The 13,707-nt window shown below is 40.1% G+C and overlaps 1 protein-coding gene across 2 annotated transcripts in view; it reads right to left on the reverse strand.

Moving 5' to 3' along the window:
• The window catches only part of NTRK2 (neurotrophic receptor tyrosine kinase 2), a 197,665-nt gene that overhangs the window by 49,661 nt on the left and 134,297 nt on the right, over nucleotides 1-13,707 (reverse strand). For both annotated transcript variants that reach the window (XM_066569673.1, XM_066569671.1), the window contains one exon: nucleotides 3,369-3,499. In XM_066569673.1, the coding sequence (XP_066425770.1) occupies nucleotides 3,369-3,499 (131 nt within the window). The remainder of the gene's footprint in view (nucleotides 1-3,368; nucleotides 3,500-13,707) is intronic.

A 13,707-nucleotide genomic window follows, 5' to 3' on the forward strand; every position in this document is an offset into this window, starting at 1 on the left:
TCATGCAGGGTTTCTACTACCATGGGCTGACTAGAATTTCTGTCACCCACCATTGCAAAATCTCCTTTTCATTATTTCATGCAGTGCACAGAATAGACACAATGCATGAGAGAGAGCTGGCACAGTCAGGCAAGGAGGAGACTGGAAGGTAAAAAAATTAATAAGTATGTAGAATTTACATAGAAATGACATTGACTAATGCATTTACCTTGTTCTCAGTACAAGAAAAAAAGAAAAAACCAAAATAAAACCCTAAGAGCACAAAGAGAGGAAAGACATATTAATTATTATTATCATTACTGACAAGAATGCCAAAGCTCTGCATACAAAGCACTTTCACCAGTCGACAGGAGGTTTTCCCAAGTAAGATCTGAGATTCAATCATATGTGCTTTCCAGCCACTCCATGTGCCCTGTGCTGCCCTGTGCTCTGCAGTGAGTGTGGGCTCTGACACCACTCTGTCTGACACCACCTGTGCCACTCTGACACCACAGACCTGCCTTCATGGGCAAGTCAGAGCAACAGCAGGAGGATGGGGCTGTCACCAAAATCAGCAGGACTTGGTAGCCAAACTCTCAAGGCAGCTACATGACTACTACTGTTACTTTCTACTGTTTCAGCCTTCCCCTACAAAATAATTGCTACTGCTTCCCATCAACATACGAGACCTGACTGGTATGTTTCCTCAAGAAATGAAGGGGTGGTTTTGAGTCTTCTCAGAACTGAAGGTCTGAAGAGAATTGGAAATCTTTGGTTTTCCTGTGCAGGTGCCATGGAAATGTTTTTGATCTCACACACATAGCAGTCTGCTAGCTGAGAAAAACCCCCCAGGGGAGCCAGAGGTAGCTGCTAACCTGTGCCTTGTCAACCTCACCTCCCGCTCTGGATAGGCTACACTAGCATGAGATTATGCCTGGGATTCAATCCTATGACGAGACAGTATTGAGCCAGGCCTGAACAAACATAGCAAATGCCCTCAAGAAAACAATAATTTTTCCTTCCTCCTCCTTCTGCTCTCTAAAAGTGCCTGATATGATGTGCTATGGGGGCAATGCTAGTCCAACGCCCAGGTTTTGTCCTATGGAAAATATTTCCAAGCACTCTGTGTTATCTCCAAAAACCTCACACTAATCAAAACCAATTTAAACACATTGCCTCTCTCCTCTTTAAAGGAGCAAAAGCTCATGCTCTTTGGTATTTTATGCTAGGCCTGATCTTTTTTATCTTCGCGGATTTTTCTGGACCTCTTAGCTCCTAAATAATTTGCTGTAGCAACCTCTGCATTTTGGATACCAGCTGACTAATAAGAAGGGAACATGTTGAGTTCGAAGGAGGGATGCTCAGGGCCAGGGATGAGCAATACAGTTTTCCAGCAACTGACAGGCACAGGGAGCTGACAGGGACCACTAGCCAACCTGACCCCCATTGCACGGTTGAGGCTGTGCCTGCTAGCTGCTGAAATCTCCCTGGCACCACCTTACTCTTCAGCAAGCACCTATGTCCACAGGCTCACCAAATATATTTTATAGTAATTGGTGTGTTCTGGTTTTACCCATGATGCTGAAGCTCTCTAAAGCTGTTGTTGTGTGTCAGGAGGAGCTGCCCATTGCTGCTGGAATCCAGGTCTGCTCGTCTACTACTAACTCGGGGATGGAGTCCAGACACCTTCCTTCACTGAAGTGCAGGATAGCTGTACTCCAGTGGAGGCTCCATCCCTCGACCTCTTCTCTGGCTGAGGGATGCCTGTTATCTGAGGTTGGTAACCACAGTGAAAGAGACAAGCATCAGGCAATTAACCCCTCAGTTATGTGAGGACAGTATTGACTGGCTCAGTTCACCAAAAAACTTCCTCTGTGACAACAGCTAGTGTCACATCTTTAAGAGCCAATGACAGAAACATAAAATGGGAATAACCTGTTCCCAGAGGTAATTCTTCCCACAGCTGCCTGCAAGATTCTTATTAAGGACACTATAAAGAGAGGATTTGATAAAAAAAATATATAAAAAACCAAAATAGTATGAGAAATTGCCCAGAAAATGCATAGATTTGTCATCTAGGTCTACATATGGAGACATATGTACCTTTAAAGGCTGAATACTCTTCCATTTGATTTACACTGAGAATGAGCAGCAGAGAGAAAGTGCAGTGCAGCCTTTAACAACAAAAGTGCTAGGCTCCATTTAGACAGGAATTTCAAAAGGAACAAATAAATGGAAATACTTTAATTTTGCTTTAATCAAGCAGTTCCCTAAAGTGATAGAGGAAAGGCCATTTCCATGAAACCACTAAAATACAACAAAAAATTCATTCAGATCTAGTTTTGTCATCTCCTATCTCTTGCTTTTTCCTGTCTATGCTATATCACTTCAGGGCTTAATTTTTTTCCTCACCAGTCAACATGACTGAACTACTCCAAGTATTGAAAACCTTATAACCTTTGCAAACCCAAAAACCTATATTTGATGGAGCACTCTACAAGACTATTCTCCTTTCACGTTCTTCCATTGTCAGATTCAAGACTCTAGTTCTTGTTACCAAATTCAAAAAGATGATCTACATGATTTCTTTTACTGTGTGGTTTCCTCCAAAATGCACACATGGTTGCCTAATTGTGACCTGTCAGATAAAATTATTTTCTGGTCACTTGGCATAGCCCAAATTCTGGACATCTATTCCCCCTGCACTTAATGAGATATTTCAAATGCTGGACACCTCGTTTAGTTTTGGCAGAGTGTTACAGATGGAGATAAAAGATTGTTTTCAGGGAAAGTTTTCAAACTCTGAGAGTGTAGTTTCACCAATACTGTTTTCTAGCTACATCCACAGCTAAGGCTAACAGCTAACCTCAGCTCTTGGATTTTGGGGGGAAAAATAGGGCTTTGTGCAGAGAAGAAGGCTTGGTCTCCAAGCTATAATAATGAAAACTACCCACAGACAATTTCAGTTGCTGACTAAAATAATGGCACAGTCCTGAAAAAGAAAGCTGATCTTTGCCTAGCAATTATGCACATAGCCTATTCACTTAGCTAGTAACAGATTATTTTTTAGACACACATATATATCACATGCATTTTTAATAACCTAGACATTATTTTTCACTAACTGTTCTTCAGACAGACCATAAAAGATTTTGCCCCCTTGTGATGCAATCTGTTTCCTCCCTTTCCTTATATGATTCAGGTCTCATTTTATAATCCACAGCAAGATCAAATACCAAAGTCTCTTAACACTCCATTAGCCTTGTGAACTCTTCTACATGTTCAGAACAGTTACACTGGATTATGGAATAGGAAAACATGATAATTTACAAATAAAACAGCATTAGTTGCAACCATGAATTAATAATGGTAATCCTAGACTCTTTTACCTTCACTGCCACCAAGATCTTGCCCTGCTCAGGACACAGGTTATAGCATTCCGCCAGAAAGACTTTCCCAAAGGCTCCTTCTCCCAGTTCTCTTTTAAGAACAATATTGTGGCGCTTGATGTGATGCACAACTGTAAAAGGAGACAAAATAGAGGTCAGAAGGGAGCTGCAAGTTCAAGATGGGATGGAGCCCATGCTTACAGCCATATGGAGATAGGATTGCCTGTAAAGTAGAGAAGGAATAAAAGAGCCCACATGTCACTCTTTACCATTTCCTGCGAAAAAGACTGAGTTTATACATTTGTATTTGGAGGGTAGTGCATTTTTTGGATAAGAAGACATGGAATTAAGAGTCATCTGGGAACAGGCCATTTATCATCATGGATGTTACGATGACTGCTGCAAAGCATACATAAGACCTAATGCTACTTTTTAAAAAACATTAAGACAGTGAATCAGAAAACAAACAAAGCCTTCCTCACACCTTTTCTACTTTTGTACCTTTAACAATAGCAGAACTCTCCTGTCCAAATCAAAAAAGTTTTAAAATTAACCTAAACCCAAGGTGTCCTCTAAGAAAACCCAATGTGTCCTCTTTCAACTAAATGCAGCTTAACAGTCTGGCTTACTTACTACTTGTAAGCAAACCACTGCTTTCCCATGTTTCTCACAAACACGATTTACAGTATTGATCTGAAGTAAAAGAAACAAAAGATGGACAAAGGTTTTAGTCCACATAGCGAACAGAACCTTAGTTCAACTGCTTCCCAGAATCAATTGATTCAAATCCTGAAGCCCAGGAACATTTTTTTGACTTATTTTACATTCTCCTTTCAGCAAAATCTTCCATTAAAATCTTTAATATTTAAAATACTGTACTAAATTTTGTAGACTACATTATCAATTTACAATGTTCAAGCTAAATAAAGCAGTTCTAAGGACAGTTTAGCTGCCAATAGGGTGGACAGCTTGTGTTGCTGAAACTGTACAATCCAGACAGCATCTGCTGATGATTTCAACCTCAGTGCACTTAGCTGTCTTTGCAAACGCTGAAATTTAACCCTGCCTGGAAGAAGCCCATTTGCAACTTAAGTTCTAAACACAGCAAATTAAATAGCAGTGCACAGGCATCAGGGTGTCTTTGCAAGGGTGAAAATCCCACCTTGGCTGCTCAGCTGCAGGGACCAGGACTGAGCCCTGACAATAATTTACGATCTAACCAGATGCAGACTGACACCTGCCTCCATACTTGGTCACAGGCCTATTCCAAACCAGGTGACCACTTACAAAAAAACCACCTTGCCTCCATGACTAAAGGAGGAGTGCTGATGATAACACTAGTAGGGAGAAATGGCACAGCCTGTCCCTATTTCTATCACCAGTATTTGGAGAAAAGGACCACAGCTTACATGAGAAGAAAATGTGTGTCCCACACCCTAAGCCTACAGAAACCTAACCTGAGCACACCGCATGTAAATACACTTCGTTTCCCTGTGTGTGGACATGAGGGAAATCTGGTGCTGGAGCAGGCTCCAGAGTGAGCAATCCAGCACACATGTGCCATCTTGAGGTGGACACACACCTGAGGGACAGATCTCCACCAGATCAGCTGGCACCTGCCAGAGGGCCCCTGGCCAGTGGGCAAGCAGGCTCCCCGTGCCCTGTGCATAGAGGGGGAAGACTGGATTCTCCCCACAGCCCACCAGACTCACCAGGCTTTGCTGCTTTCCCCACAGATCGTGGCTGCAGGGGGGATTTTCATAGCCTCCTTTTCCAGTGGCAAGTCTTCTAGGAGAGGCTGCACATCCCATTAGGTACATATGAAATAAGACTGCACAGTAGCTACATTTTTTACTCTTGTCACATACTTGTCACATACTAGCATAAAATTAAATTTTGTCATGGTGATGCTTTATTTGGCCAGCTACCTTAGGAGGTCCCCTGCAGTCAGTATGAAGTTGCTTTTATTTTCATTTCCTCCTCAGCACTGGCTTTGCAGGAAAGGCTCAAAATGCAGTCAGCATAGGCCTGAACCAAAACACTCCTTTTCCCCATGGACACAAGTTAACCAGCATCGCTGGCCTCTGCTAATACTGGTCACAAGGTGGACCAGCAGAGCTGAAAGACTGCTGCCCTGGCATGGCACCGGAGCTCCAGAGTGTGGCACGTCTCATCACCTGAGTTTTAAAAATGATTGATAACAAATGAGTGCTACCCCCTATCCCCTAAAAAACTTACCATCCAACCCTGCCTCTTGGGGAGTTCTCTTTCCCTCTGCTTTACTAATATTGCCAGGAGGATGCCTCTGTTCCTTTCCCAGAAGGGAAAGGCAGCAAAGGCAGTTTTTAATTTTTTTCTGCCCACAGCTGCCAAAGACTCGGTGATGAAGGCAATCTGAATTTTGTGTGGGTCCTCTCCATTTTGAGCCCATTATACTGCTAATGTTTGGTCCAGCAGTACAAAGAAGTTTTTTTGGGAAGCTCCTAGAGGACTTTACAAACAATAGAGTAAAAATAAATAAAAACCACACTCAATACTTCTTGGTAGTACACTTACAGCTGCTGTTAAACACTCATATAAACCAGGCAATCGAATAAACAATCCATCCCATAAACCAAACTGTAAAAGCTGAAACACAGCAAGGTGCAGAAGAGACCTGCACAGAATGTATTTGTAACTTATTATGCTCTATCCATTACTGTTACCTTTTTGAACTGTGCTGAGTTACCAAACAAATAAAAAAACTACAGTATGACTAAATGGGCAGACCTTAAACATAAGAACAATGTAACTAAATCAAACACATGTGATGGATATATAAGCTAAGGAAAAAATCCATTTAGCACATTCAGGGCCCCAGCCATAATGACACTGTCTTAAGTGGGAGGATACTTGAGCAGGAGATACACTAGAAAATTCAGGTCAAAGTCTGCTTTCAGTTACTATCAGGATAAAGCAAATTATCTCTGGTAAAGTCCAAGAGATTATCCTGGATTTACATTGAAGAAACAATGCAGAATTTGGCCAAAGAGGACATAAACAAAAAAGTCATAACACTGTCTCACAAGAAAAGGTACACAAACATTCAAATGACATCTATGTATCTCCTTCCTTTGATTCTAAATGGCAATTGCATTTGACCTGCTATTTGTACTTTTAAGAGCATATAATCTCTGGTTTTAAATCTTAACTGATAACTGTAAAAAAAATAGGTTTCATTAAGTTGAAAGCCAAGCAAGTTGAACCTTGCTTCATATAAAATATGAAGCAAGAGAAAACAAATTAAAGAAGGGTAAATGCTGAAAAGAGGCTGAATTAAAATAATACCCACACAGCTAAATCCTTAAAAGCAGGGGGCTCCCATGGATGACTTCAGGGAACCAGAGACAAGAGGGAGTACAACTACAGAAAAAGTCTCTCTTCTCATCTCATGTTCTCAGAAGCATCTCACCAAAAGTGTCGGACCTTTAGGTATTTTACTCACTAGCAGACAGTATGTCACACTGGAAATGATGCAATATATATTTCCAGGTATGAGACTGCACTCCCTAGGTGACCTACCTTTGATGGTGAGGCTGAACAGAGAGGGTCACACCACATTCTGGAATTAGCTCCAGCAGAATAGGCAACTCAAGATCACCTCACCACATTGAATTCCCTGAGTTGGATATGAATGAATCCAGCCAGGGACAGCAAGATACAGTATAAATTATTAATATTTTTTGCCCATATTTAAAAAATGAAATATGACAGAGTGACAGTGTTTCCCCTTGGTCACAAACAATAGGTCTTAACATTTTACCACCACACGTGACCATTATACCATCTAAGCTGACCTTCTAAACTATATGGAGTATAATATTGAGCTGAATGACTTGTATGTGGCAGAAGACTGCCTCCAGAAAGAGACTGTGCCAGTCTTGATTTGAAAGTCTGGACTATCCCCTTGTTTTGATGCATAATCATTTCATTGCTTATAAAAATGCATGCCTTTTTCTTTGTCTCTTCATCATTAACTTATCTGGCTTGCATATGCCTCCTTTTCCTCCTTTTGTCTTTAGGGGACTTTCTCTGATAGTTTTAGTAGCCTTTTCAGGCTTGGTATTAAACACATGTAATCAACATCCTTCTTGCCCTTCTTGGTGAGGCAAAGAGACAGAAGTTCCTTCCCCCAGGAAAGCATTTTCTTCAGTTCACCAGTTATTGTCTTGACTTTTCTCTGGAAAATTTTTTTAAATATCCCTTTAAAAGAAATTGTTTCCAATAGATTTTTTTCCGACTGGAAGCCACTCTCCACAAGGTTGTGATAAAAACATAAAATCAGCTCCCTATATCTCTTCACATCCATAGATTACACTAGTCCTTTCAAGGCTGGACTTCCTAAGGAGCACAAAAATGAAATACTTATGCGGTATTCATGTGTGTCTCATCTTGTAGACCTCACCCAATCACATTATCACAAATGTTGTAGGTTTCAAATGTGTTCCCATCTACCTCATGAGAAGAGCAATGAGATTCATGAAGAGACTGAAACATGGACTCACTGACGGACAATAAACAGACAACAGCTGGCAGGCATTACTGCTCACTGAACTACCAACACTGTAAGATCCTTTTGTGTTGCACACAAATTATCTGCTGAGTCTGCTTCTGAGGATACTGTTCTAAATTTTGCTAGTAGTGTGCACGTGGGACAGTCCTGATGCAATTTGTTGTACCAGGGCTCTGCAATGAGAATGAGAACCTTCAAGGTGCCAAGAAACCTGGCAAGGTGATATTATAAACATAATAACATCTTCATAAGTAAAAAGCAATCATAGAAAAGACTCAGCCTGTGATGTGATGAAAAAAGTTTTGCAAATTTCTTAATTTCTTTTCCCACTATTTCTATTACAATTGTGGACTGAACTATTTCTAAACCTTGCTAGAAAAATACGGATGTAAATGGCCAAGTGATTGTTTAGATAGTGTATCAAATTTTTACAGCATTTGCCACTCACAAAGAAGAAGTTTCTGCTGGAATCCTATAGAAGAAGGATACAAATTTACTACAAAGAGCATGCAGCAAGTCTAGACTGGTGGCTATCAGATTATGCAATAGCAGCATGTCTGCAGTTTCTACAAGCTATTGCCAGAATAGAATTTTGGCTTATTGAGATATCTACTCTCTAACACAGCAAGAAAAGCCAACAACAATGCCTTTTTTTTTTTTCAACCTTTTGACCTGTCAGCCTTCCCTGGATGCAGAAATAGGTCAGCTCAGTTGTATATTTCTGATTATTTGATGCATTTATCCCATACAGCATTCATAACTTATTATCCTGTATGAATTTTTGTGTAGTGCTATTGTTGTTTAATTTTTACAATGTAGCAGCAACAGTTGCTCATGTAAGGCTCATGCCCAGCAGTTGTAGGTACAAATGAACAATCTTTTCATGTCTAAATATATATACATTTTTTGTTTATATAAATGTGTGTGTGTATATAAATGTTCATATATACATATATTTGTGTATGTACATACACACACACTATTATGTATACATATATATAATAGTCCACAACTGAGAACCAACTCACACCTTTTCAACTGAAGTAAAATAAGCTGACAGAAAATCTCCTCTCAGTACCTTGGTACTCTGCTCTAAATGAAAGGTGCTGGATGGTACCAGCTAGAGAAAACTGAGTAGGGAGGATTCACAGAACAATAAGGCCAGAACAAAGGCACTTTGGCCTTGTCAAATCACCTGTGCAAGTCCATCTTCTGAAGCACTTTGAGTCTTGTTTTGTGTCTTTGAAAAAAACACAGAATCATTCAAGAGCTGTAAACCAGTTATCTCTTGGGTGGCCATCAGTAATTTGTCAGGTTTCTTACAAGCATTAGATCCTAAATGGGCTTTAAGGAAGGAATGGCCCACTTAAGTTCTAATGCCAGGTTGAACAAGAAGTGATCTTCCTGGATGAACTGGAGGCATTTATGAAAGACAAACAAGTGACTGTCAGGGGAATGGCATAATTCCCAGGCACTTACTTCCCACTTGTCTGGAGTTACATCTGGTAAATCAAATAAATCTGTGATTGCTGCAGCTTAACCTTTCAGTTGCTTTGTTTACAGCTTAAATCCTCCCAGGATATATATTTAAACCCCAGAATTTTTATTTTCCTGGTTTAGAATTAGGCTTCCTTTTGTAACAGAACTCTGCAGCACCTTGGAGGGTGCCCAGTTCTCGCCTGCCCAGAGCAGCAAGGGCACCACAGATCTTGTCCACTGTAAACTCATTTTGCTGTAGCTGGCATGGCTCTTCTCTGTCCAGAACACAAGTGTTTACTGTCTTTTGGGGTTACTACTCGATTCCTGGTGAGCCATTTTACTTTACTCTTTTTTTCCAGTAATTTTTTTGGTTTAGTTGACCAAGATCCTGTCAGCTTGGCTATAGATAGCCATGATGCCATAATTTATTACATAATTTATTTTGAACACCTATGTTCAAATAAGCATTACTTAAGGATAAATACTAACAAAAATGCTATCATTGTCTTAAATGCATGAGTCTGATGAACTTAATTCACCCTTCGTGGAAAAAAAATAAAATAAATAGTTTATCTATACAGAAACTTGCCCATGCATATTAAAACTGAGGTGAACAAGACCCTCAAGCAAGCTAAAACTGATCTTTTGCATGCTAAAACAATTGGGATATATCAGAATAGCTGAAAGCTTAATTTGGCTGTTTTCAGAAAAAGTACCATATATTAATCATTCTGCATTTCTCTTTCTATGATGTTTCCAGCCTACTAAAAGCTTTTCAGCACAGTACAGTAAATCAGCTTTAAGCAAAATCTGAGCAGGAATTTTGACAAGAACTGCCTTTGCAGATATGTATACACTTAATTTATAAATGCCAATCTCAATGCACTTCTTCCAAGAGGTTAATCATTGTATAACTTAGAGGTTATTGTGTGTGAGTTGCTGTGTAAAACCTGTTAGTATTATTTTATGGGGGCAAATCTGATCTTTCATATTTAACTGGAGACAATGATCTCAACATGAACACTCTTCCTGTTCAGACTTGGTAATCCATTCCCTCCACACGATGCTAATCTTTAGGAATCTTCTGTATTACAGAAATAGGAATACTTTGCAAAGGATGGGAGAATACCATGTAGCATATCTCATATAATAGATACTTGCAGAGGGAGAAGGGCCAATGAACACACTGTCTTCTAAATATTAACTCTTTTCAATCTCTATTTTCAGAAACAGACATAGGCTGAAAGGCATCCCAGGACGCAGGCCTGAGAAGTAGGACCTGAAAGAAACTACCTCCAGAGATGAGACATATTCAAGCTTAGAGTAAATGGGTATAAATGTGAAATTCAAAGGAGATTGCAGTGGTTTTGATCACATTTCTCTGCTTTGCTTTTTCTCTTCTCATTTTAAAAGGAAAAGGAAATAATTTTGTGGCTCTATGTTGCAATAATGAGTGATGCAGGGACCCCAGGCAGGTGCAAAGGAGTGGTCTTTATTGTTACTGCTAGGTAAGGCTTTATAAAGCCTTACCTATCGGTAACAGCTCTACATGAGGGAGTATAGAAGGGTTTTACTGATGGCCTTTCAAAACTAAGTATGAAAAGCAAATGGAGCTTTCAAGCTTGTGAAAGAATTAACCATATGCTTGGCTCACAGTGGAAATTCTATTCCCTTTTTTAAAAGTTAAGCACATACTCAATCTTTATCTTTTTCTGAACTATCTGAAAGACAGCATAACATCTGATCAACCATGTTACATGGGTAGGTCTGCCCTTTGGCAGCTAACTGAAAAGAGAATATCAATGAAAAAATCATAGCAGCATAACAGAACCCAGTCCTATAGATCACTTTTGAGCAAATTATTTACCCTTTTCTTAAGTTTTTTTTTCCCAATTCCTTTTACAGTTCTATCAGGCTGTAACACACTGTGTGGCTTTCTGTAAGGAAACCCAAATCTTACACATTTTTACCTTATGCTTTGCTTTCTTTTAGCCAGTCGAAAGCACAAGGCTCAGTCTCTGCCTGCTTCCTTAACAGTACACAGCTAAGGCTTTGCTGCTACATGGTTGTTTGTTCTTATGATTCTGTGCGTACCTCTTTCTCTCCTGGATGTTGCTGTAAGTGGTCTTTAAACACAAAGAAAAGTTAAAGGTTTAGCTATTTCTGAGGAGGATCCCCAAGTGACAGATAAAGACACTGGATGCTGCAAACAACCAAATTATAAAATCTTCCTCAACCTGCATTATTTACTAGAAAACAAACTCATCAGAATGGAGAAATTACATCTTGAGTCTTCCTACACTTTGAGATGGCAGGAACATCAGTTCACCCTCTGTCCTATGGGGACATAGAAGGGGTTAGCATTATATGCCTGAGCCTCATGTGACAGGAGGGAAGACCAAAACATCATAAAAGGTGAACAAACCTGGACAAGCAGCTATTCCCTTTTACAGACTTGCTGTCCTTCAGCATTTCTGCCTTCTTCCATGGTGAGGCACTTGCTCTGCTTTTGTTTCAATGCCGGACTGGCACACCTTTTTGTTTTGTAACATGCCATACACAGAGGCTTATGTCCCCATAGGGCATTTTCCCCTTGGCCCTGCTACTGTTTCAGAATTCCAGTGCTTATGATGTAATTGGCAGCACATAGGTATGCAAGGCACACCCAGAAAATTCATCTTCACCACTGGGCTGTGACAGATATCTCTACAGCAGCCACAGTGCAGTCAGAAGATTATTACATTGTACTACCTTCAAACAAAAAGACCTTTTAGGTCAACAAAATGGATTCACAAAGGGTTTGCAAGACTGAACATGCTGGGGGTTTTTCAGGATCAAAGCCCTAACAATTGCAAAGAAAAGATGACTTTTCTTTTGTCTTGTTATAAACGCACTTGGGGAAAAAAAATTCTATGTTCCTACACAAGCATAGCGCATGCCTAATTTTTCAAGTTTGAAAAGACCTTATTGCTTATTGCAGACCACACATCACCTCCTCTCCTGATCCAATTCTTCTCTCCTGTATCCTCCAAAGGACTAATATAATAAAGTATATGTTTATACAAAACAAATTATTTCCTGTGTAAAGGCCATGAAGTTTCTTGTCTGGGTGATTTATCATTCTTCAGGGTCTGACAACCTTCCCAAGTCCTAGGCAAGGATGCAAATTACACTGGACCATGCTCCTTGCATTGACCTTTGCAAGCAAAGAGTGGTACTCCTACCTGGGCATTATTTGTAAACTAGACTAAACTATAGCCCAGCCAGATTTGAGAACACTAAAGGTTTTTGTGTTTTTTTTTTAAATAGCAATGAGGTGACAACCTATTCTAATTGTCCTAATAGAAAACCTAGCCTGCTCCATGATAAATTGAGAAAAGAAAACTGTGACTTGTCAGTGGGAACAGGAAGACTTTCTCAGATAATTTCTTCTGCAGGAAAAAAGTCACACGTTTTCTCTTCTGTCTTGGTTCGGCATGTTATTTTCATGCACCATGAAAACAGATCTATATTTCAGACAAATAAGGAGGAATTCTACACCTTTGGTAAAATAAATTTGGTGAGGGAGGAAAAGTCTTCATTACGTTCAGCTCCTTGCAACTGATCTGCACAATATAGAGGCCAGGGCCACTTGTCCTTTAGTGGATCATAGGCAATGCCTCGCTCTGTATGCCCCCACGGCTAGGGACAGCCAGGCACCAGTCACTCAGTCAGCCCATGGTCAGTCTGGCAAATGGAGGTGTGTTTAAAGTAGGATCAGAGATGTCTTGGTTCCACTGCAGACAACAAACCCACAGGTCTGTTTGGTATCAAACAGACTCAGTTCCTTCAGACTCAGTTTAAGTAAGGCCTTTGTAAATTCTCACTAACACATGTAAATCCCCTCCCACACATCAATAAAATTTTATTTTAGAGAAAGAGAATGAACACAGATACATTGATCAAAAGTTAGCTATACAGCATGTCAGGAGCTAATGAAAAACAAAGATATATACTCCTTTAGGATAACAACAGCTTCCCACAGAGTCCAGTGTGATAACAAACTGCCAGAGCCCCAGAACCAACGGTGCCAAAAATCCACCACCAAATGGATCTTTTAAAGCTGTGGCCCATGTCGAGGTTGAGGACAAATTCAGTCTCTGCCAATGTGTTTTCACTACCTATAAGCATCTTGGCTTTGACTTGATAATTATAGTGTGCTGAGCCAACCAGCTGTCACTAAGGAACAGGAGCTGCCCAAATGAAGCAAAATGCATGGATGTTTGCTGCTGATTTCTCACACAATAATGAACCCAGTTACAGCCTTTT

This window comes from Molothrus aeneus, chromosome Z (genome assembly GCF_037042795.1).
Source record: "Molothrus aeneus isolate 106 chromosome Z, BPBGC_Maene_1.0, whole genome shotgun sequence".
Classification (NCBI taxonomy): domain Eukaryota; kingdom Metazoa; phylum Chordata; class Aves; order Passeriformes; family Icteridae; genus Molothrus; species Molothrus aeneus.